The sequence below is a fragment of the Larimichthys crocea genome, chromosome XI (genome assembly GCF_000972845.2).
Source record: "Larimichthys crocea isolate SSNF chromosome XI, L_crocea_2.0, whole genome shotgun sequence".
In the NCBI taxonomy this organism is placed as follows: Eukaryota; Metazoa; Chordata; class Actinopteri; family Sciaenidae; genus Larimichthys; species Larimichthys crocea.
This window is the reverse complement of record NC_040021.1, coordinates 2,968,305-2,993,572: the sequence shown is the minus strand read 5'-3', so window position 1 is coordinate 2,993,572 and position 25,268 is coordinate 2,968,305. Positions and strand designations below refer to the sequence as shown.

The window sequence follows — 25,268 nt, the reverse complement described above, 5'->3', positions numbered from 1 at the left end:
AAGATATGAATAATAACATAACTGTTCTGGTTTTGATGGGTTTTTTTTTTTTAATACATACATATTATCTTTGTATACATTGTCACATGTATGTCCCATCCCCCCATGTACATACATGTCAGCATAGAAGCGCAGAAACAAAAGTCTCACATGCACAGACGGAGGATATACAACCTCTGACAGCTCTAACTAGAGTGCGAAGACAAGCTATAATGGAATCTAAATAACACTTGTGCTGGCTCATTAAAGTTGCCCTGTGTGCTTGGTCATTAACTCTCCTCTTGTGTGACCTTCATCACTCAAGGTGGTGTTGAAGGGGTTGCCACTGCAGTGTACAGCCTTGTTTCCAACACGCTTAAGAACACCGTGCAAAGACAGACTGTGCTGATTTATGTCCAGTGAGAGTGTCAGTGCTTTTTATAGGCTATAAACACTATTAACCCGCTGAATGTCCTCTAAACACTTTAATTCCTCAACGGAAACCATCTGCCACGTAAAGCAGAATATCCTGCAAAATATTGCTAAAGGAAGTTCAGGAAATGAAAAGAATAAATAAGCAGCACTCATTAGGCATCACTACCACTGGTTTCCACCCATCAAGTCAACACTGAACCTGATAGTAGCATCCCATGTCTGTCCAACTCCAAAATTAGCTCAGATTCAATTATTGATGGCAGATAGACATGCTTTCTCTCTCTGTCTTTAGTTGCGCAACAAGGCTGAGAGTCTACATCCACACAAACACCTCTGTGGGACTGTAACATACATACTGTACATATCTGTATGCTAACATCACAATGCTAACGCAGTGATGTTTAGTTGATAATGTTTATCATCTTAGTTTGCATGTTAGCATGCTAACATTTATTAATTAGCAGTAAATAAAGCGCAGCTGAGGCTGACTGGATTGTTGAGTCATAAATCAAAAATTTGACCCGATCATGGTGCACAATAAAAAGTCAGTGGTTTACCGAAATGATTACAATTCATCCTGTGGGCACCATGAATGTCTTCACCATTCATGTCAATTCTTTCCAATAGTTGCTGAGATATTTCAGTCAGAAGCTGTGGACGGACCGACCGACACTGCTATGACTCGAGCCACGCGCTGCCAGCATGGCTAAACCAAAAGGGGGGAAAAAAAGTCAAAAGTAAATCGACACTGGCACCACAAAACCATCCTCAACCATCCATCAAATCCTTCTCTGTGCTGATGCTCAACCCTTTATGCTCACAGCTTTTTATTGGTTTTGTAGGTAAAGCAGCTGTCTAATTACAGTATGGTGCCGCAACAACAGTCATAGACAGAAAAACAATCAAAACCTATTTTTGTTTGACAAAAACTGGACTTTCAACTGCAAGAATGTGTTTTCACATTCTCTTCAGGCAAACAAGCAAAATATTTGCAAGATTTGTTGCATTTCTATTTTCCATGATTGTGATTTTTCCACTATTTTCCAACATTTTGTAAACTGAATTGTTAAGTTTATTTGAAAAATGATTAATAGTTCGATTAAAATAAATCATTAGTTGCAGCGATCGTTAGAAATCTTTCATTCTCTGAGATGAGACGTGATGCATTGATGTATTCTTGCAGGTATGAAGCTACAGCAGACCCCCCACCTCTGTGTAACATAATTACCTTTAGGCAACTACTCATACTTTATCACTGCAATGCTAAATACAAGACTGACATGCCAAATCCAGACCTCCCTGCAGGGCAATTAACTGGAAACATGCATCTGTGAGAGGAGCTCGTCCAGCCGTGTGAATACAGCATGAGGAAAACAACCAGTTCAAACAGCATTCAGGGGATGGAAAAACAATCCAGTCCGATCATGCATGTTAAAAGGTCAAATGTGGACTGAAACTTGCCTCTTTTCAGTGTTTTTTTATTCGCCTGTAGAGGGTTTGTCTACTAAAAAGTCCTGTCCTGTCCGAAGTGTGACAGTGGTCCTGGGACGAGCTGGCAGGCTCGACATCCCTCCCCCCACTGGCAAGACCTGCAGTGTATTAAAATAAATCTGTGCACACGTCCCACCCCGACATGCTCACTAGACATTACCTTATACAAGGCTAGCACCAGCACGCTTCTGCTGTCTGCTGGCCTGTGAGCAGATTTTAGCTGACCCGCTGCCCCTGGCCTTAACCCCACCCGCCTCATTTACCCCACAGCCCACGCCACCTTCAGCCCCCCACCTCTCCTGTGTTTCTGTGTACATGATCTCACATGACTCAACAAAACCCCAGGCCTGGAGTAGGGCTGTGCGGAGCTTTTTCCCAAGAGGGGAGGAGAAGATTGACTTTGTGGAAGGGACCTGGAGCGTTGCCCTCGACTTGGCTCAAATTGCCCCACTTGTCAGACCTGATGGATTTTGGCTAAAAATAAAAGCAAAAAGGGGCCCTTGACAGGCCAATGAATGAACTCAGTGGTGCTCCTCCTGCTAACCGAGCCGCCACATCGTGCAGCCGTCTCTGGGTCCCTGATGCCTGAAAGACAAGGATGGCGTGCACGGCCCTGAGAGCACTGTGTTTCACAAACAAAACATCCCTTTTTCCATGTGTGGCGGGGGAGATTCGGCAAAGGGGTAGAGCAAATGCAAGATGAGCCAAGTGAGTGGGAATTCCTGCACTGCACCCCCCTTCTCTCTCTCTGCAACCCCACCCCACACACATTCCCCCGCCACATTCATAGCAGCAAAAAATCAGAGCAAAACAGAGCAGCAGCAGCAGCCGACTGGAAAGGAGGATCATAACCCAACCCAAACAAATACAGCAACAGACGAGCCTTCTCTCAAGGAGATTAAGTCCTGTCTTGATCACTCACTAAACCTCTGAACTCAATAACATTGGCACTTTCCAAATGTCTGCTTTACTGCTGCATCATTTGGCAGCTTTTTATCTATCTTTCACCCTTTAACCCTTTGAACACAGTTTTTACTTTATATTTTTTGGCTCACAGTACAGCCAGCTAGACATGTCATATATTATTATTTAAAGAATTAGTTAAGCCACCTAAAATAGTAGAACTTACTTAAACAATTTGTTGGGATTTTCTGCTAGTACAGTATGTCCACAGCTTCTTTTTCTGGGATGGAATCTGCCCCATGAAAAGTAATAGTAGTAGCTACTGTTTGCTCTGCAACCTTGATGTACAGACCTGGTTTACTTCACTATGAAAAGTCTGAATTTGATGATGAGGTCTGGTGTATTTTTATAGAATCTGAAGTGGATTTAAGGAGGTTAATCACCAATTGACATCTAGATATTGTCATCACTACAAAGACCTTTTGACTGATTCCAGCAGCATGTGCATGATGTCTTTCTGTTGCGATTTAACTGAGCTATGACTCCAAGAAGAATGAGTTTTTTGAAACAGATTACAATGATGAGTTCTGACTATGCTTTCAAATAAATGCTGGTCAGATTGTCAAACAGCAATTGAAACCTGTTCTGTCACATCTTACAACCCAACAATGGATGGTAATTTGCAAAGTGTGAACAGATAAGTTTTTCTGGGTGTACAACCCAGCACTCCATGAATGAGACTGTGTTCACCGTCCAGCTGTCTATGATGGCTGGATTTTCACTTCACTTTCATTTTGCAGCCGTTCAGATCAAGTCACTTTAGCCTGAGAAGTGTCCTGATGACACTTTGTATGAACTAGTAATCCTATCCAGAATCTAAATCCCGCTCATGGGATGCTGTAGATTTGAAATGAACTGCTAATGCACGGACCAGAGTCCTTGGGTGCAGGGCTCCTTTAAATATTCCTTTACTGTTCGCCATATGTGAAGCTCGTACGAGGTCTGCACGGGTGTTCCAGACTGCCATCTGGATCCTATCAGAGACCACATACAGATGTAGTGAAAGCGCTTGGTAGCAGTGCGGGCCGCCCAGTCTAATGAATGGGAAGAGCACATTTTCAACCCCCTTTGCAACAGGTCAGTGGCAGGAATGGGCTTCACCTCACCTCACACACGCACGAAGCAGAAGGGAAGATCAATTGTCAGGGAGGTTCCGCCTCGCCCCGCCTCTCACGCTACCCGAGAGTGTCCCGAAATATCCCTCCACGGCGAAACAAAAGAACAACAATATGGCAAGAGGTGATACATGATACAGCAGGGTTAAAAATAGACCCAGTGCTGACGGATAGGGCAGTGTTTCATGACCTCTGCATAGTGCTCTTGGTTTACACCCTGACTAGCTGTGGCTGAGACTCAGCTCAGGATTTAAAAACAAACAACAAGGATAGGCTTCTTTTTTTTTTTTTTTGCACCACTTATAGATGCAGAAATAGGATTGTGCTCGCTTCTATTAGGATTTTATGCGGCCTGGAACTTGAGAACAGAGAGAATCAAACGTTCTCACGCATGTCAAAGCAAAGAACGTCCTGTTTAGGGGGATTCAAAGGGTCTCATGGTATGTGAAGCATAAATGATCTGCCTGAGAAGACAGAGAAGTCCACCTTTTCAGGGGGAGGATATTTCTTTTGTTTTGATGTCACTGCACATGGCATACTACATAGAGGATCATCAAAACATTACATCATGCAGGAAAAATCCATGAGAGGAGCTGTGAGCTTTTCCAACTGTGGTTTGCTGCACATCAATCAAAGCTCAGTGAGAAAAGAAAGGAATTAGGGGGAGAGAGGTCCTGAAAGCCACTTGTTTTCCTGAAAAGTGTTAACAGAGCGCTTGTTTCAGAGGATCAGACATCTGAATCAGGCTCTGGAGGTGGTCTTTACTCCAGGTCAGGCTAAAAAATGAAAAATGCCTCAATGAGGAAGGAAATTAGCATAAAGCAAGGTGTTGCCTTTGATTTGAAAATGTATTTTCTTGTATTTAACCTTTATTAAATGTTTTGTACTGTACACTTTGTTTCGCTCTCTTCCTAAACGTGTAAACAAGCACATTTGTGACTAAAAGACAGCATTTATTCACATAGAACTGATTGATTCAAAGACATTCCAGAGGTATAATGGGAATCATTTCTCCCACTCTTTGTCATAAGTGCATGCAACATGCCTCAGAGTGACAGGAACAATGGCTTCTTTCACTGCCTTCGCCAGGCTGGAGATGGGGAGGTGCATCATGGGAAGCAGACAGGCGGACAGTCTCGTACAGTTGAGCACGGATACTTCAGGGAGGCCTCCCACAACCCAGGCAACAAGCAGTGGCACTTAAACATCCAGATATGGGCCATGTGTGAATTATGTGCTCGGATTACTCATGCTTTGTAAAAACGCTCTCGGCGCCGAGACGCCCGGCGTGCAATCGAGGGCACGCTGATCACACGCCTCGTACAGCTCCTGATTTTATGTGTCTGTTTCTGACGTTTGAAGGATGGACATCTAGATACTGCCAAATGTTTCACAACAAGTTTAATAACCTCATAGTTTTCATGTATGTCATAACCAAACATTGCTCAGGCACATGAAGCATTTTAAATCATCTGAAGAATGCCTTCCTACTTCTCCTAAAATGTCTAACTGAAGTCAGTGCCTTCACAAATATTCTCAAAAAAATAAGGATTTATTTTGAAACATTTATATCGTGCAACATCCTCAACAACAAAATAAAGAAAAAGTGACCACTTTCCTGAAAAACAAAATAAAAGCATGTTGAGGATGCTGTTCATATCCTGATATTCTTAATTGCTTTGACTGGAAATGTATTTTTTTTTTATTCCCCCTCCTCTTTACAGCTTTCTTTCATTTTTTTTTTTATTTTTTTTTTGCCAGACATTGTTTTAGTAACCACGCGATTCAATTGACCTGAGCAGGAACAGGAAACAGGAAGTCATTCAGGATTTGGAGCTTCCTGTTTGAGATATATATTTTTTGATACCTCTGGGCAGCATAATTAAAAAATATTAAACAACTAAAATATTCAAAATGTTTATGTAATTCCTCAAAGATGTTCCAGTTAGTCTCACTGATAAAAGAAAAGACTTATTTCAGTTGATTTGATTGATTTGAAATATTTGAAACTATGCTGATACAACAACTATTATTGGACATATTTGGACAAATACTGTACATATGTGTGGAAACATCAGCTGTCAGCATCATACTGGATGTGACGCAAGGAGCTTTTCCCTCTTTTCTACATACCATCATTGAAATCTGTCCATTTACAAGCCTCAACTTTTGGAAAGAGCTATTGTGCTGTTCTGTTTGCATTCCACTCAGAGTGGGAACTGATTCCCAGTAAATGGAACTTAGATTCAGACACCTGCTGGGTAAGAGCTGTGTTTTCCGGCATTGTAGACAGGAGGGGGGGTAGCTAGTGTTAGCTGTCTCTCTTTCATGGATCCAGATGTTGCTCACATCAAAAAGTAGTCCTCTGACCTCAGCACTCAGTATGTTATGGAGTAAGGAGTCTGACTGGACTATTAAGCTGTTGAGATTCAACTAATGTTTATTTTTAGTGCCCATCCAGACAGATTCTACAATCAGATTACAGTACCGACATCACCAGCCGGGGCCAAACTTCATGCCAGCTGCAGAACAGTAAGAGGGTGGTGTCCCTGAGAAATAAATGATAATTAAATGTCTTCTTTTTGGTAATTACAATGTTAACCAAAGGAGTTCACAAGTAAAAAACAAACATATAGTATATAAATGTATTGATCTCTCAGCAAAAGAGAATTTCAGCTGTAAGCTTTAAGATTTATAACTAGTATATATTTTAGAGTGGGAGGTCCAGGACTCGCACAAGGCCAGAGCAGCACGCCACATCCACCAGAAGTAAAAGTATCCACGCTGAGCTGGTCTCAGGGCGCGACACACAGATGCCAGCACTCCACGTGGTCTGGAGCTAAGTAGTCTGACATCTTGTACTCCTACTACAGCGGCTTTAACTCCACTACATACACTACACCACAAACTCTGGCTATGAGACTAACAGCTCTAGGACAAAGAACGCCTTGTGTTTGCTCGTAGATTACGGAGAAAAGCAGGGATAAGAATTGACTGACTTTATACACGTGAGAGCTGGCAAGAGATTTGTGGGCAGCCTGTCACTTTTTGAGCTACAGTTTCCCCTTTTTAAAGCACATATTGAATAGGAAAAAGTCTATTATTAGAGGTGAAGGGGTTAAAAATGTCAGTTTCCTTTATTTATTTTGTGAGTCAATCACTGGGGTTGTTAATAGTTAAGAGGCTTGTTAAAAGACTTACACTAGCATAGGAAAGAACCGTCGCTGCTGGATTAATTATCACTGAATATTAAGTCTACTACTGCCCCTATTCTAGCACCTGCAAAGGAAGTCAGAGAAGGAAGCTTTATTTCCTTTGCAACACTTAGTTATAAATGGAAATGCGCACTTTGTCAAGAATTTATTAGTTTCGAAGCGTGTGGTTTTTCTCTTGTTTGAGAACACAGCAATATTTTCACTCTCCAAGAGTCTTCCAATGATCGTTTTCATGGAGAAATGTCACTTTTACGTTTTTTAAGTTCAAAACAGAAAAAAAAAGAATCCATGAATTATTTTACAGTAAAGTAAATAAACAAGTCTGCGTACTGCTGGGATTATAAATCATATATCAAATCTAGATAAACATAGATTATAAATGAAAAGAATCAGACTACAGCAGCATCTGAATTTTTGTTTGTGTGTCACTGTGATAAATGTTTGCCTCGGCTTCACGCAGTCTAACCACAACAGGAAAAAATACAAACAGAAACAGCCTTCCTGCCAACAGAAAATAACGATTTGACACATAAAAACAAGTATGAAGAGGATTAGTGCTACTTACAGACTTGTCCTTCATCTTCTGGTGGTGATTAGTGATCATTTATCCACGAGCAGCGCACGGTCACACATCTACATCACTATCAGTCAGAAAGAGGTCATGATTGGCAGGTCGGTGCTGAGCGGGGAGGGCGTCCCTGTAGCGTGAAGACAAACCCTCCTATCATCCACAATTACTCATCCAATCGCAAACACAAACACATGCTGTGCACATACTGTAGCAGTGGATTCATGTACCTTTACATGGAAAGACTCACAAGACTGTGACTAGAACTCAAGACGAGTCCGAGATGATTAGGATGGAATCTGTGAGATGATCTGTTCTTTTCAAGAAAATGTCTTAAGGTGTCAGATAGAACACATGCAGGAAATACACAAGAACGTTTTAAGAACATACTCAAAATGTTTGTTTGAATTCAGGTTTAGAAGAACCAATAAAAAATGAATGTACTTCAATGACAATATGCTCCTTTTGTTTACTTGTCTCAGTATTAGCAGCAGTTAAATAATCAAGAAACAGAAAAATGGAAACAAGAAATCAGAAAAATGGAAAAAGAAAGATGAATCCACTTATAGAGAGGAAACAGTATTTCGATTTTACCGAGACTTTAAAGTTATGATATAACAGAAGATATGAAGCTTTTATTCTAAATAGAAAAAAAAAACAATTCAAGATCTACTCAGTAGTTCCTCACGTAACTGCTAGCTGTATCTCACAGGCTTACCTGAAGACTAAACACATGATAAATCCATCAATTGATCAAATGACAAATTCTTTTTTTGGTATTTTAGTCAAATTACATTTTTATTTCCTAGTTTTTCATATTTTACATATATAATTTGTGATTCAGTCCAAAAACATACTATTTTCCCCCCCCTTGGTTTTCAAATCTCCATGGTAACCAAACTCTACCCACTTTATTTCCTGCTGCTTTACCTAAACCCTTCACAACACTGCTGTTAAAGGCTGTGTTTGCTCTTCAATACATTCAAAAAGCGGGTGCTGAGAACATCACAGTAACTTGATAATGAATTATTCACATTTAAGTTCTGAAAAATTAGGATTTGCTGCTTAGTTTCAGTCACACATCAGAACCTATGTATGTATTATGACCATTTTTCAAAAAGCTAAATGAGAGGCAAAAAGAGGTTTTAATTGCATCTCATAGTCAGTTTTATCTTGACAGTGAAAATAGTTTGCTTTGTTGTCATGACAACTTTATACACTGATGAAGATGAGATGAGCTTGCAGATGGACCTTGAGTTGAGATTGAAACAGCTGTTTCTAAGGCCAACTAATGTAGTCATTCAAAAAAGATGAATCAATAATTAAAAGAATATTATGAACTGCAGCCACAGATATGAGGTCACATTGTGTTGTTTTTTTATTTCTAAAATGGTATTTTCTCACAATGTAAAATGATCTCAGTTTCCCATAAAAAATCAGTCAGATATTAATGTGGTAATCTGTCTCGTCCATTCATTCAACAGTTACTGCTGAAAAAAGCTAACTCTGCTTGATATGTCTTTACTACATGTACAGTACAGACTAACCAGAGTCACCTCACAGCTCTCATGGAGCAGTTCAGGCTGTTTCAGAACACAGTGTCTCTGTCTGTGCTGCTGGTTAAAGAAATCTTTCACATTCATATTCAAATCAGCTGTGACATCTCCTTCTCTTTCCCTCTTCATCTCACTCTGCCACCGGCGTCAACCGATAACAATCAAACAGCTCGACCTGAACGCACGCTCACGGCTGCGTGTTTGTGACAGAGGCATCGTGATGGTTGGAGCGTTGTTGATGAGCAGAGGATGATAGATTAGCCTGTTTGTGGTTTGTCACTGTGCTCTTGGAGGAGAAGATGGCAGTGATAGTTGGCGTGAAGAGCAGCATAAATGTTCATCTTCCTGAAGGATTATACATTGCGGCGTTCAAAGGGTCTGGCCTATCAGAATGAGACTGAGCAGCACTTGTTAACCATGATGAGAAGCAGTTTGCTTCCCCCCCTCCAGACACACTCATTGAGTGAGATGAAAGGGACTGCTACTGTAATTCATCTAAATAGCCTTCAATGCATCCACCACTATTGATCCTCACTCTCACTAACTCTGTCCGCCTGTGTCTGCCTTTGTCTTTTAGCCTTTCTTCTTCTCTGCCTTCTGTAGAAAAGTCTTAAAGGTCCATATATATATATATATTATATATATATATAATATTCTATCTATATATATATTATATATATAATATATAATTCATAACTGTGTTTTTATTTGTGTTTTTGTCTTCATATCTAGAGATGTAGCACTTCCTCTTCTATGGTGTCCACCATTTTGAGCAGCCATGTTTCTACAGTAGCCCAGAAGAGACCAACTGAACTCTGGCTCTAGATTTTTCACATTTTTAGTTTCTACTTCACAAACCATGACAGAATGTGCAACTACACCGCGAGATGTCACTGAACCCTACACACTGCACGTTTAAAAGCTAACACTAGATCTAAATCGTGCTGACTTCTTTCATCAGATGTTTCCTGCTCTGACTGTGTCAGCCTTCGTGCATTGCTGTTTTTATTTAGGCAACATGTTACGTTTGTTAATTGAAAAGATTTTGTAGAATTTAGACTCAAAAGCCAAAAAAGTAGAATAATAATAATAACATATTAATATTAAAAATAAAAAAAGGAAATAGTTTTAAAAAAGTCTTGGTTTTGTTCTATAAAAGTGGTGTCGCAATATATCGATATTGAGGACGACCGTGGTATTTATAAAAAGAAATATTAATTTCATGTTAATCAACATGATAATATTGTTTACATAATCTAGCTGCTCCTAAATCATTTCTGTCTCTTTGTGGCTTACACTTACTAATTGTAACTGCACTCGAAAAAAAAAGAAAAAAAAGTTAAAGATGAATTTTACTGATGGCATTTTTTTTCCATATTTGATAGATATGATGATAATACCATTATGAATTGTTTTGGCCATGATAGCCATGTAGTGAAACAAAAAACAATATTGTGACATCCCTATTTCGTGATTAAAGAAAAAAAATTGAAGTTAATCTAAAAAACAGTATTTTACAGTAAATTGAAGTTGGCTGAAAATACCATCTTTCTCTGATATATTAAAAATATGAATTTATTCAAAACCTTTACAAAGCAGACACAAAATGCTTCACAGAACAGAACTACAACCATCGATTACATCCATTATCTATTCAGAGATATCCATAGAACCTAACCTGAACAATAGTAACTGATAAATAACAAATATGTAATAAAAGCTCTCAATGAAACAATGTACAAAATGCTTCATGTGCTGAAGTGACAAAGTAGAAGGCGAATGAACTAACAGAGCAAAGAAAAAGAGACACACACATACTGTACACCCACACACACACACACACACACACACACACACACACACACACACACACACACACACACACAGAGCAGCATGTCCACATAGAAAAGAAAATAAAGTCAAAAATGAGTGAGTGGTTGACAGGTCAGAGGTAGGTAGCAGGTTCACTGCGTTGTTTTACCATGCTTTACTAACGCAGGTCTTTTGACTCAGTATGGACAGTGGATCATACACAACCTCTCACCATCTGTCCTTAATGACGCGGCGTGGCCGTTGGACTGCACATGTGCGGCATGTGACCGCTGCAGGTATGCAAACTGAGCCTGCTTACTCACTGCAGGGCAGAGAGACACAGGTGGACACCAACTGAACTGACCATGAACCCACATCACACGACTCTTTCTTTCCTGTGCTGCTTTACACTTTATTTGGGTCTTTTAGGTTCACACTTCCTGACTACAAAATCACCAGGGCTCTGTGTGTGTTTTTTTTGTTTTTCTTTTGCCATAATTGACTTTTTCTGGATGTCACACCATTAAAAACACCTTTTATTACTTGAGGTTTTGCAAGAATGAGTAACTGCCGGCTATCAGATGTCAACATCCGTCTTCTTACGCCCATAAAACTCTGTGCTCCCGGGTCATTTCCTCGAGTTACATTCTCTGCCCTAACTAGGGCTAAAATGATGGGATCTGGAAGTTCATATTTCTGATATGTATCGCTTTAATAAAAACGAACAAGTGATGAAGAAAGAAAGAGAGCCGAACTGAAAAATATACTGCATTAAAACCTTTTTTTGTTCTTTGTGTTTGACAGGTTGTCTTCTTTTAATGTCTGTTAATGTTTTTTGTTGTTGTTTTTTCTTGTCATCTTTGTGAAGGGCTACTCATTTATTATAAAACCACTACTCATACATTATACTATAAACTATATATAGTATAATGTATGTAGTATAGTATATAGTAGAGTGCTGTCTCTGTCAGATTTTCAGTCTCTTGTAGCTTGTTATCAGCTTGTAGCCGTCCAACACAAACTGATGTAAACTTAACTCAGTCTGAAATGAGTTCCACACTAAAGGGTGGAGTGTGCTTCTAGAACAAAACACGCAGTTTCTTTTATACTTCCATGATTTGAACTTGCTTCCCAGATGGACTTGGATAAACCAGGCAGCTTGCTCAAGGCTGAGGAGCACGTGATGCATTGTCGTATTTGTCTCTGGTGAACCATAATTCCAGCCTAAAATCCAAATGGTACTTTCCACGTCCACGTATCCGCATAGCATGAATGGCGTCATCTGCCTATTTTCACGAGGGCGACGGTAGGCACAGATGGTATGTGCTGACAAACGTGTGAAAACATTGATGCATGCGGGCACCAAATGTTATAAACAGAAGCAGGTGTGAGTCCATTTCAGATTATACCCACATTCAAGCATTCCACACTACTTAATATAGTATAATTTCATCTCAAATGTCACATTATCAAAGATATGAAATATTTCAGCTTGAGTTGGTCTGGTGTCTTTAAGCAGAAAAGTAAGATTATTACTGAAGCAATCATCACTGACAGAATCTGCACAACTTTTTGACAATTCAAACATCAGTAAAACAATAACTGGTCTATTGACGCGTGTAACAACACAAAATAAGGCTGACATGGAGGATGACAGGGTTTCTTTGGTGCCGCAGGTTCAAACGTCATCGTTCTCATCTCACCAGTGGAGCCAAACCAAAGTATGATGTGAACATGCCCTGAGAGGACTTGTGAGCATTATGTTTTTATAGGTTCATTCACATGAAATCAACTTGGCTGAGAAGTATCCACGTACAGATTACTCCCCCACAGGAAGGCCTGTATACATGGATTCAACCCAACACACTGACTTTCATGTTTTCCATTCCACATCTGCGTGCAACAAATGGAAAAGCGATCGGGGCAAACGTCATACTCTCACTTTTTATGCTTTCAAGCCACAGCTTTTACTTTCTGTAGAATTAATGATCCTTCACTTGCTGCCTTTTTTTCTGTGCCATGACCACGAGGAAAAGAACGAGGCACTGTGGGCCACTAGGGCGCACAGACAGGATCTTCACCTATGGCTGCCTGCTGTGAAATGGCAGGAAGCCACCGCCAGCAAATCCTGCTGATCTCGTTGTAGGCTTACTGGTTTACAGTACAGCACGGGGGCTCGGTGCAGGAAGTGGGCACATTACTTGCACTTCCACGCCCACAACCTCCCCTCCCACCAGTACACCAACCTCCTCCCAACCACCTGTGCTGGTCTCACAGGATGCCCCCCCCCCTCCACCACCTCCACAACACTTCTTCTCCTCCTTCACACAAACTCCTTTACAGCTGTGCCTCTTCACCAAACCGCACACTGAGCACACTTTGTTGTTTTACACTCCACTGCTTCAACAACGTCAATGAAGATATGATTCGGTTTACTGTAAACTGCCTCACAACGCACGCAGACATTAAGAGGTCGGGGCACCAGGAAGAGAAAAAAAAGTCTCTGCTGGTATCAAGTCATGTAGATAGTTTTGGTTTTATTTAACCACGAGCAGTCAACTTTTTCATCGGAATGACTCCGTGCAGAGGTTTACGGTCTGTTGATTATTCATAATAATAACAACACTGTTTCTGGAAAGGTGCTGCCGTTGATAGTTATTGTTCACTTCTGTGACAAAAACAAAATTCCACTTGTGCCTTCAACAATTTAAGTAAAAAGTTAAAATGTGTGTACATATATATATATATATATATATATATATATATTTATATATATATATATATATACACAGTATATAAGTAAGTGTAAATGACCTTACAGGAAAATTTGCTCACATTTTACATTAGTGGCCTATTCATAACAGCTTCACTGTCCTCTTAAAAATATTATCTATAATAATGACAAACTGCAGTTAATAACATCTGTTTAAAGTTTCAGTCTTATCTTCTTTTAGCTTCGCTAGAGAAATGCATCACCACCCCAAATACTGAAATACTGCAGGTCTTAATTCAAAGCAATTGAAGTGTCATGCGGTTAATAACATGATGTGCTCAGGTTTAACTGTCCAGTCAGACGACTTGGTCTAAACTAACTGTTGTATAATCAGTGACCACAACTGGCAACAGTTATTACTTCATTCAGTCTGTGTCCCATGTGATTTGAATTGTGATTTCAATATAAAAACAATGAATCGATCCACTATACTTTATTGTATTGAGGTTTAAGCAGAAAACTTTAGAGACTACACTATCTGCATGGCTAGATAGCACGAGGGTGAAGTGGAGAAACTGTCACTTTAAAAATGCAGTTTAACTTCATGATCTTGTGTTATTGTCACGTTTATGATCATCAGCTATGATGATACATGAAATGAAAGCATTTCTCATCATCGTCATCTCTGATACGTGAGCTCACAAAACAAGCAGGAGATCAAATTGTTGTGTGTATAGAATGATCAATACTTCTTCCCTGACACTTTATTTACTCTAAACGTAAGCTTTAATTATTTTCTCTTAACGCTGTGTTCATCAGCCACAGATGTCTGAGCTCCATGTGAACATGCGTCACACACACACACATACACAATGGGATGTTTAGTGTTTTTGCAGGTTGTCTCACGAGTTCTGACCTCTGCCACGGCCGCTTTCACCTCCAAGTTCACAGTGATCACTGAGCGGCTCTGGTGGACGGACAAAAACGTCCTGCCACAGGGGTCATCCCAGCCGGCCCGGCCCGCCCTCCTTCAGCAAAACGATGATCTCATTCCCTGTACCAGGAATCCGCTGATTGTTTGAAATACCTTCCACTATGCTTGACTGAGCGCCGCTTCTTTTTCCCATCGACCCGGAGGACAGAGAGAGAGAGAGAGAGAGAGAGAGAGAGAGAGAGAGAGAGAGAGAGAGAGCAAAATTACCTTGGCAGGAAATGTCAAGCCCTCTAGCAAGATGGGAACTGCCTTCACCTGGACCCTTACAACAAATGCTTTCAGTTACAGTGAGGGACAAAACCAATTTAACTCAGTAACACTGAGAAAACACCGAGGGTGATATTTGGCAGTGAAGTCAGCATTAATACTTGTGAAGACTAAAAAAATTCCCAAACAATATATTGCATAATATTCTTGTTTTTCATAAGGTCATCCTGTAAACATTTTGTAATAAAGATAATATCAAAGATGGCAGTAACAGCGGGTATAAGATGACATCATCTTACATCCTGAGTAATAAAAACCACTGGAATCAAATCTTTTTGACTTGCCTATATATAAGGAAGACGAATTTGTCATTTGTGATTATCAATATTAGTCAAACTTCTGCTCAGACTCATGATAACTCCTTATTATGTGTTTTTCTTGTTTGTTTTTTGACATATCTTATATCTTCCTAGATAAGAAAAACATACATATTTCTCCAAGAAAGAATTGCCAGCTGCGATAAATTAACAAAAAAAAATTCTAAAAATGTCAAATAAATCCCAACTGTAATAAACACAAGTTAACAAACTTGAGGACCGTTCATCCAAAACAGCAGTTTGACGCAACAATCTCCACTAAAGCTCTGCTTTCTCTCTTTTTCAGGACAGTTTACCGCCTTGCAAAATCTGTTGAGTATCCGCCAACATAGATACCATCACTGATATATCTGATATAATCCATTATCAGTAAAAACTCTGAGCTTATCGCTGTGCTGTTATTGAACTCTCCAGAAAAATACCTGGACTGGATCTGTATCTGTTTTTTGAGGAAAAGAGAGATGAGACGATGGGATATCACTCCAGCATGTATTTAGATGACAGAATTCCATTGAGCCGAGCTCACAAATGGCCTTAAATGTACTTTGATATCTCATTTATCAGAGTGACTATGACACCCAACCCTTCCTGCTGCATACAGGAGTCTGCCGGGGTTATGGCTACAAACAGAAACCATAAATAATCACTTGTTTCACAGACAAGAATCCTTTTCCTCAGCCACACAGTATTAACTGTTTAACTGTAATAACTCAGAGGGCGGTGATGGCAGCAGCCACACTGAGCTTCTCACTGTTGCAGTGTGCGCTTCAGTGTCACAGAACAAGAACAAAAGGGTGTCACATATAAGGATATGACCTCAAACTTCAGAGGAAGAAGCACATTGTCTGCTTGTGCACGAGGGGGAGATCCGTGTCGAAACGAACACTTTTTAATGAACGTCATTTACACACACGTCTTTATATTAAGAAACCAAAAGAGGCTGTGACCAACAACCAAAACCCTGCAGCACGTGTTTTTTTGTCAAAAGCAGATGAAGTAAAGTTAGTATGTTATCTGATTGAAACACGTTGCTGTTTTCAGTCCATGTAAAAAGATGAAATCTGTCAGTTGACTTGTAGCTGCCTGTTGAAGCTTCACAATTTTTCTGGTTGAGAAAAACTGGTTGAGATTATTTAAATGTTCAGGTTTGTATAATTTAATTTTAATTTAATATTTTATTTTGTCTGCTGTAACCTGAATTTCCCATCTGGAAATGAATAAATCATCAAACTTGTATATTTACAGCTCATTCATATTTACTTTTACTCTAATACATTCTTACTATGTGTGCAAATTAATTCATTTTGAAGCAAAAAGTTGATATTTGTTATTGATGCTACTTGTTTGGCAAATTAATTTAAATTTAATACTTCCTCCAATAATTTCTTTTTGGCATTTTTGGCCGTTTGTTTTTTATTATCAGCAGAACAGATCAAAGATAGATGGTGGATAAAGTATATTTTCTCAAAACTTTATTGATCAATCAAACATATCACAGTAACAATTAGACCACAATTAACCTGAAAAAAGGAATAAAAAGAGAAAAGAGAACGTGTCTAAAGACAATATTATTCCAACCTCATGAGCAGCTTTCTTTTAGGGCTTTCTAATTTATATTTATTGTAACATTTACTATTCATATTTTTATGGTGACCAAACTGCCACTTATTTCTGTTTTGTATTATCATAAAAAAAATTCATACCTTCATACATCTGTCTCTGTGTGATGCTAATATTGAAAAAATGTTTCAAAGTTCATTCAGTTCTGGAGCTCTCAGTCATATCACATAATGGTCATCATGCAGATGAAGCATAACTATATCATAAATACATAAATATATTTGATATAAACTACTCTAATGGGAGAATTCTCATAAACAGAAAGGTAAAAAAAAGGACTTTGTGTATTTGTGCAGCAGTGGCTGTTCTCTGGTCAGCGGGAGCTCCAACTTTATGTGACTCAGCAGCTGCAGAGAGAAAACTGCTGACAAAGAAGAGGAGGACTCTAAATTGGATCTAGGACTACTATACGCTTCAGTGTTCCCCAGGAGGACACAGAGAGGAGAGGAGCTGCAAACACCAGAGGAGGCCAAACCCTGGAGACACACTCTGTTTACACCACCTCGTTTTCACAGCAAACTGCTCTAATTTGATATGGTATGCATATCATTTCTATGGTGGCAGCAGGGGGGTGGGCTCAGGGGAGCACACAGACAACAGTGTTTACTATGAATAACCTCAGCAACCCTTAGAAAATCCAACATGAATATATGGAGAAGCTGGCCTAGCTTGATGCTCTGATAATTGCTCTGTTACTGTTACCAGGGTGAGTATCTAGACACAGTGAAAACACTTGATAAGGCTCTTTGGCTGCCATTTTCCCAGTGGGCTCTGTGGGAGAAACACACATTATCATTTACTGTGATGCTGGTATTAATAAAAGAAAAGACCACACACACAAGTCAGTGGAATTTAGAACAGGATGCAAATGCTTCATGAAAGCACTTGCTTAAATATGGAGGAGGTGTGTGTTTCACACAGCGCTGGCTGCTCAGGAGCGCGCTCGGAAACAAGCGTAACACATGCTAAAGTTTCAGAGCTATTTTTATCCAGGTAAGTGTCCCAGTGACAACTCAACTGTACAATTGTCAGCAGAAAAAAAGACAACAAGAGCCACATGAATAAAAAGATACAATGTGAGTCCTAAAATGGATTCTGAAAACAAAATGAGAATTCCAAAATCAATATCTGCATTCAAAATGAGAAATATGACAAAGTCGAAAAAGTAGTGCTCGTGCCATGTACACTACTTTCAACTCACTATCCCACAATGCAATGCTCCACATTTTACAGATGCCAAACTCCTCATTGAGCAGCTTTATCTGTCAGTGATGACACAAAATGATGATGATTAGTAATTTACTAAGTATGGATTATATAAAGGGCAGTGAGTGACTCATTCAGACATTCAGCTATGATCATTTTTTCTTTTTCTCAGAGTTCTAAATGTATCTTAGTGGAATTCTGAAGTTATGACTATATTTGATCAATTGAATTTTGTAATAATGAGAAATGTATATTAAAGATTTGAATGTCAGATTTCTCTGAATAATCTCATAAAAAATCATGGTGAGAACAAAGACATTACAGATTTAAGTAAAATCGACAAAACGTCTTAATAATTTTGCCAATCAATCAAATTTGTTTGTCTTTTATTCTCAATTTATCTTAGAAATGTAGGCGTAATTGAAATTAGAGAACGAGAATACAATAAGACTTCTCAATTGAAGAATTAAAAAAAGAAGAATTTAATCAATTAAAAGATTAATTAATAATTAATTAATTCAGAACCAAAAATAAGTGAAAATTTTAACAACAAATGAAATCTGAATGACTAATGTGGAATATTAGATCTATGTACATGAATGAAACAGTTTATGAAATTAATACATTTTAAAAAAGGTTTAAAAAAAAAACTTTTATTCAATTATGAATTTCACTAAATTCCAAGAATAAAGTTAGTATAAGTCTTAGTTTAGGTCAGTTCTCATCATTCAAATTCTGAGGTCACATTTTTTCCAATTCTGAATTTATTGTCTGATTTTACTGGAGGAAGAAGGACATCTGATGAACACTAAAAATGAATTTTAAAAGTAATTGCTCTGAAGACAATAGTGACAATTTAAAATTTAATTTCAGAATTCTCACATTTAAGATTATAAATGCCAAAATTATCAGAATCGTATAAGAAATCTAAAAAAGATAGATTTTTAATAAGGACAAATTTAAAGATATTTAAACATTTCTTTTTTTTATGGCAAGAATAAACTGAAAACTTTGCTGAAATTGAGAAAAAAACTTGACACTTGACACTGACTTTATTGACAGAATCCAAATTTTGTCAATAACTAACCATACTTATTTGATTCCTCTAATCATGACTCAATTAATCTAATCTTTTTTTTTTTCATGAATTGGCTCTAACTGTCTTCCATAGAATTGTTTCAGCCTGGTTCCTTTTGACTGAGGAGTTAACTTTGCCAAAAACAGCAGCGGTGCCAGGTTTAGCTCACTGAATGTAAGGAGGCCAGATGTTACAGCAGCATCTGCACTGAGTTCTCTCCAGCTCAGTGAGTCCAAGTTCAAACCAACACGTTCTCATACCTTCACGACTGAATAACATGTTTGCAGAGCCTATCACAGATAAATGGGTATCAGCGTAGGAGTTGTCCAATAGAAAAAAAATTCTATGGGTAACGTAGATCTGTTAAGTATAATACATTTCTATTGTCATATGTTTTTCATAACCATGTTTGAGGGATCATTGCAATCGATGCATTGCATCAATATCAGGATTTTAGACTGTATAAAACACGGAAGCAGTCTTCGTGACTTGGAGGTGCAGCATGGGTGGACCTGAGGCGGGCTGAATGAAGCCTGGTTGCTCAAACTAGCCACCCTAGATGGCACCCACCTGTGAATCTAAGCAACCACGCTCCTAATTCTGCATAAACCTTAAAATAATCTGAACAGGTGAGTTGTATATAAATTTACTCTCAGTACAGTTGTCATGAACGGGGAAATTAGCTACAGAGACCAAAACAGTTTTTTGTACCAGGCTGTAAACATGTTTATTTCTGCTGTGAAGTTGGACATTTGAACATGGGGACTTATGGAGACTGACTCACTTCTGGAGCCAGCCTCAAGTGGACGACAAGAGGAACTGCAGTTTTTGGCACTGCTGTGTCGGCTTCACTTCACAGCAATGGAGGGTGCAGGTTGGTTGTAATAAGCCGCTTGCACAAACAACTTGTACAGCCGTGTTTCAGGGAGGACGTCTTGTTCAAACAGAACTGTGCAATCCTCCTCAGTCCATTGCCAGTAGTAGTAGTAATAGTAGTAGTAGTAGTAGTAGTAGTAATAGTAGTAGTAGTAGTAGTAGTAGCAGTAGTAGTAGTAGTAGTAGTAGTAGTAGTAGCAGCAGTAGTAGTAGTAGTAGTAGTAGTAGTAGAACCTCGTGCCCCCCTCTTCCACTCTTCCACTGTTTTAATTCCAAAGCTATTAGGACCAGATGTGCATCATTTCATTAACTTAATATGCTGTTCACTGTCGTACCCTTACGGATGACCACAGGAGGAAAAAGAGCAGCATTAACTCAGAGTTCAGACGGTGAAGCTCTCCGCTCGAGGCGGTGTGACAAAGTCTGTGAGATCATCAAATAGGTTTGACGCAACTATCAGGATGATTTACGCGTCTCGATAATATCTTACAGGCAACATCAGAAAAAAAAAAAACCTTAGCAAAACAGAACAATCAGAAATCTGCCTGTGGTGTTTTTAGATTTGATAGCTTCTTGGCAAGTGTCGCACAGACAGGCACTGACTCTGCAGCCGCAGACTGATGGGAGCTGGGTCTGCTGGGATAATGCAATCTGATTTCACTTGGTGAGAGATAAAGCTGGTGCACATCACTGCCGTGAACGGCGGGAGAAGGAGAGGAAGAAGAAGAAAAAGAAGAAGAACGAGCAGCCATAATATGACAGAGGGAAAGAGGGAAGGGATCACAACAGAGAGAGAGAGAGAGAGAGAGAGAGAGAGAGGGAGGAAACAATAGCCCTTGGTGTAAAGTGCAGGATCTTAGATTTCTCCCAGCAGTGCTGTTCCATCTACGCCTCACACTGGCAGCAGCCCAGTCAAACATGCCTTTGTGCTGACGTGGGAGAGCTATGGGAACATGTTTTCTTCTTTTTTTCCTGGCCAAGACACTAGCTTTGGATGTTGAGCTGAGCTGGTGGGGGTTACTCAAATATCCTCAGTGATGCAAACGATCCTTTAATGATGCAGAGAGAGAGGGTAGAAAAAAAGTGGTGGTGGTGTTGTTGGTGGGGGTGATTTGCAGCTTTTTGTTAATTTCTTTATGGATGATCCGCTTTTCCTGTAAGCCAACCTCCTGCATTGTTTCATAAGAATCAGAAACGATGCAGCTTTAGCACCTTAAGGGTGCTGCTGCTGCTGCTGCTGCTGCTGGGATCCATCTACAGTCACACAAAGAGATCACTCCATCATATCCTACTCCAACTGCAATTTCATGAATCGTTAACCCATAAAGTGCTTGGTTACTTTTGAGCATGAGCAGCTTCTTCTGTCACCGGGATCTGAATTAGCTTTAATTTTCAGCAGCACAAAAACATGATTAGTATACAGGCTGAGAGGAAACCTGCAAAGAGCTCACCCTGCACGGTACAGTTCAGAATGGAAAGCACGAAGGAGGGAGGGGGGGACCAGTAGGGTCACATGAAGGGATCCTGTTGCCGTGTGGGATTTCAGCTGTGGCTGGGAACCCTGAGGGACTCATTATGTCGAGATCCCCAAAACAGGCTCGCACAGACTGAGAGACGTTTCCAAGCCCAACTCACAGTGTTATATAATAACAGTCAATTTGTCCTTATCCTTTTTAAAGGACTTCAGCCGAGTCATTTAGATGCACCTGTTTGACAGACTGTCCACGCTTAGGAATGTTCCAAATGTTCTATATTTTGGATGCTTTGACCAAAATGACTTTTGTTAGAGAGGTGTAGTAGTAAGTACTACTACAGCTAGTTTGCAGGGAATATGGGAATATTAGCAGCAACACCAATCATGTTAAGTGTTTATATGACTGCTTGCATTATTTTTTTTAGACTTATTATAGTCTATAGGGCTACTTTTAAGCAAATAAAAAAAAAGGTAGTTGTTGGTCATTCCATCATATGATACAGTTATGTATATTTCTGGTTTATTAAATCTGTTTCTGTCCTGATGATGGACAAACTGCCTTGTGTTTGAACCAATAATTAATAATGTTTTTTTTAAATATGACATGTTGTTTTTGTCATAAATGTGTGTCTGTCAAGTTGTAGCTTTTACAATAATGGAAGGGGCAGATGAGAGAGAGGGGGCGTTCAAAACGTGTGATGCAATAACTTAGCAATAATTCAACATAGCTGTTTATTGACATTCAGAGGAATCATACTGTGATAATATAAAGACACTGAAGATATAAACACATTTTCATAATATTAATAATGACTGGTGTTAACATTAAATAATCTGACTATAGTTTGATGTTAAAACGGGTCACTGACTGTTTGTCTCTTTGCTCTGGACAAAGAAAAGAAGGACAGTGGAATTCCGTCTGCGCTGACAGTGTGATATCAGACAGGATGAAGTGGCATTTAAGCCTGACTGAGTCACTGTGGGCTTTACAGTTTTGGACCCCCTCCCTTCCTCTAACACAATAAGCAGTGGATTGGCATGCATGGGCAGCGCGGCTACTGTACAGAACAAAAGGCTCCGTGCGTAAAACTGCGCATGAGTGCTGCCGCCATGCACGTGTTGTGAAAGCAGAGCGATGTCAGTGAACGTGTGTGTGTTTGTGTGTGTGTGTGTTTGTGTCAGCCCCCCTTTAACATGACAATGACGATGTCACCCTGTGTTGTCAGTCAAAATCATCCGCAGCTCGGATCTAAGAACATCGCATCATTGGACTGGTATAAAATGAAAAAGTGCGACCCGTCACGTGAGGAATGGTTGAGGGTGGAGGGTGATGCTACGACCCCCCTCCTCAGTGCCATCATCGCGTTGCATCAGCACAAACAGACAAAGAGGCTGTGATGCCGCGGATGTCACTGTTCCTCAAAATGCTGTATCACCGCATTAACGGCAGCATCACTGCACTCCCTTATGATCCCAAACCAAACACGTGCTCATCAGTACAATAATGTCCACAAATAAAACATGTATTAGATCTGCTTTTAGACGCAACAACACACACAGAGAGAGAGAGAGAGAGAGAGAGAGCTGGCTGCGTGCAAAACTGTACACACATGCTTCTGTTTGACTCCAGTGAAGCCAGTGAACGGCTTCAATCTCACTGTCAACTCCAAAAACACACGAGGCACATTTAATATCTAATATGTGTCTTTAAGACGTCAGTGCGTCGCGTGCACGACAGCATGTGGCATCAAACTGCTCTGCTGAATTATTTCTAACGATCAAAAAAAAAAAACATGAATAAAACGTCTTTTTATTCATGTGCCACATGCACTCTCCGCCTCACTTGCATCACAGCACAATTCAGCACTGACTCCTGCAGAATAAGACTGACAGGGACTGACTAAGCCACCGCTGCAGCGCTTCCCGATTCACATGACAATGCAAAGACCGCGCGTAAAGACGCAGCAGCTGTTTCCAAACACTCACAGCTCCAGATAATAAATAAATGCATAAATAAATAAAAAATATGTTCTTTTGTTGTCCTGAAAATTAAAAAAAAAGTGATGGAATCAGACATACTCCCGATGTCTATCACACAAAGGGTTAATGATGATGATAAATATGGGTTCTGTAAACGGCACCGTCGAGCGCTTTGAGATGATTCCATTGGCTGCCGGAGCGAATAAGGCTCGTCCTTACACAGCAAATATTGTGATGATTTTTTAATAACGAGGAGATGTAATAAACTGTTATTTCAGATCGGGGAAAAAACGCTGCAGCACACTGCAGAATAATAATAATGATGAGAAGTATTGTAATATTACTGATAGGGACTGTGTGGCGGCTGTACATGCAGTGAGTGTTTAATGACGCTGCATGTCACAGCTTCTTGTTTTATGGAGCTTCTTTTTTTTTTCTCCCCCCTCGCAGAAGCAGCAGCGGCATGCCTGACCCTCCTCTGGGATCACCAACACGCATCTACTTTAAAAACACACACACACACACACACAAACAAACACACACACACACACACACAGAGAGAGAAAAGGGGGAGCGCACACGGCGTATTTGACTCAAAGCATAACAGGATGTGGTACAGAGTTGAGTTTCACTCCAGAAACCCGCGTTCACACCCCAACACATTACACCCTTTTTCAATATTCACACCACCGCCAAGCTTTCAAGATTCGTGCGTGCGGTTTCTGTTTTCTCTGAGTGACTTTTCCATATATCACGGGGAGGACTGACTTCTCCAAGTTTACAACTCGGCTCCGAGAGCATCAACAATAGGCTGAGATTGACAAACGCTGGTGGAGGAGGTGGTGGTGTTCAGAGATGTTGGACAGAGAGACAGAGAGAGAGAAAAGAGAGGAGGAGAAGAAGGAGCGTGCATGCCTGCTCACCTTTTACTTTCTATTCCGCTCGTATCCCAGCGCTTTGTCCGTCTCCCTCATAAGTTCTCTCACATGATGACTCGCTTTGTCGTTTCCTCAAAGCCTCCCGGCAGCAGCGCCGTCACTTCTCCTTCTCCTTCTCCCGGAGCTGCAGCTCGGTTCTTTTTTCACTTGCAGAGAAGAAAAAAAAAACAACGCAAACACACCGCGTCTGTGATTCTACTGTCTGTTGTTGCCGCTGTGCATACGACAGCGCGCACGCGTGTGTGTGTGTGTGTGTGTGTGTGTGTGTGGTGATCCAGCGCGCGGCGTGCCGCTCCGTCTCCGCTGTTTGTTACACTCGACTGGAACGCCTACTCTCAGTCGCTACATTGTTGACATTCGGCCGCTGACGTCACTCTATCCCCTCATTCACAACATCGTCAGCGCGAGGCGGCTTTTTGCGTTGGGGATGGCGGGAAGCGCGCGCGTACTCTCTCGATTGTGCGCAGCGGAGTTTGGAGAATCGCACGAGAACTGGCCGCGAGCTTAAAAGCCCTCCCCTCGCGCTCGCTGGTTCGGCGGCCTAGTCCCCCTCACGAGCTGCACACAGAAACATATTCAGTAATTTAGTCCAACTTAATTTTTTTTTTATTAAACCAAATTAAATCTCTACAGTGTACCAAAGCAGTGTTGACGTTTTTTTTGTCGTTGTT

General features: G+C 40.2%; 1 protein-coding gene across 4 annotated transcripts in view; it reads right to left on the bottom strand.

Annotated features, from left to right (window-relative positions):
• bach2b (BTB and CNC homology 1, basic leucine zipper transcription factor 2b) overlaps positions 1-25,034 on the bottom strand; it is a 93,738-nt gene extending 68,704 nt beyond the window's left edge. The window contains exons 1-3 of one of the 4 annotated variants that reach the window (XM_019265855.2): positions 24,583-25,034; positions 14,764-14,963; positions 7,764-7,896 (exon numbers count right to left, since the gene is read on the bottom strand). In XM_019265855.2, coding sequence (XP_019121400.1) covers positions 7,764-7,802 — 39 coding nt within the window. In that variant the 5' untranslated portion in view covers positions 7,803-7,896; positions 14,764-14,963; positions 24,583-25,034. The remainder of the gene's footprint in view (positions 1-7,763; positions 7,897-14,763; positions 14,964-24,582) is intronic. The other 3 variants (XM_027284195.1, XM_010737313.3, XM_010737314.3) reach the window with 3 other exon arrangements.
• Between the last annotated feature and the right edge of the window lie 234 nt (positions 25,035-25,268).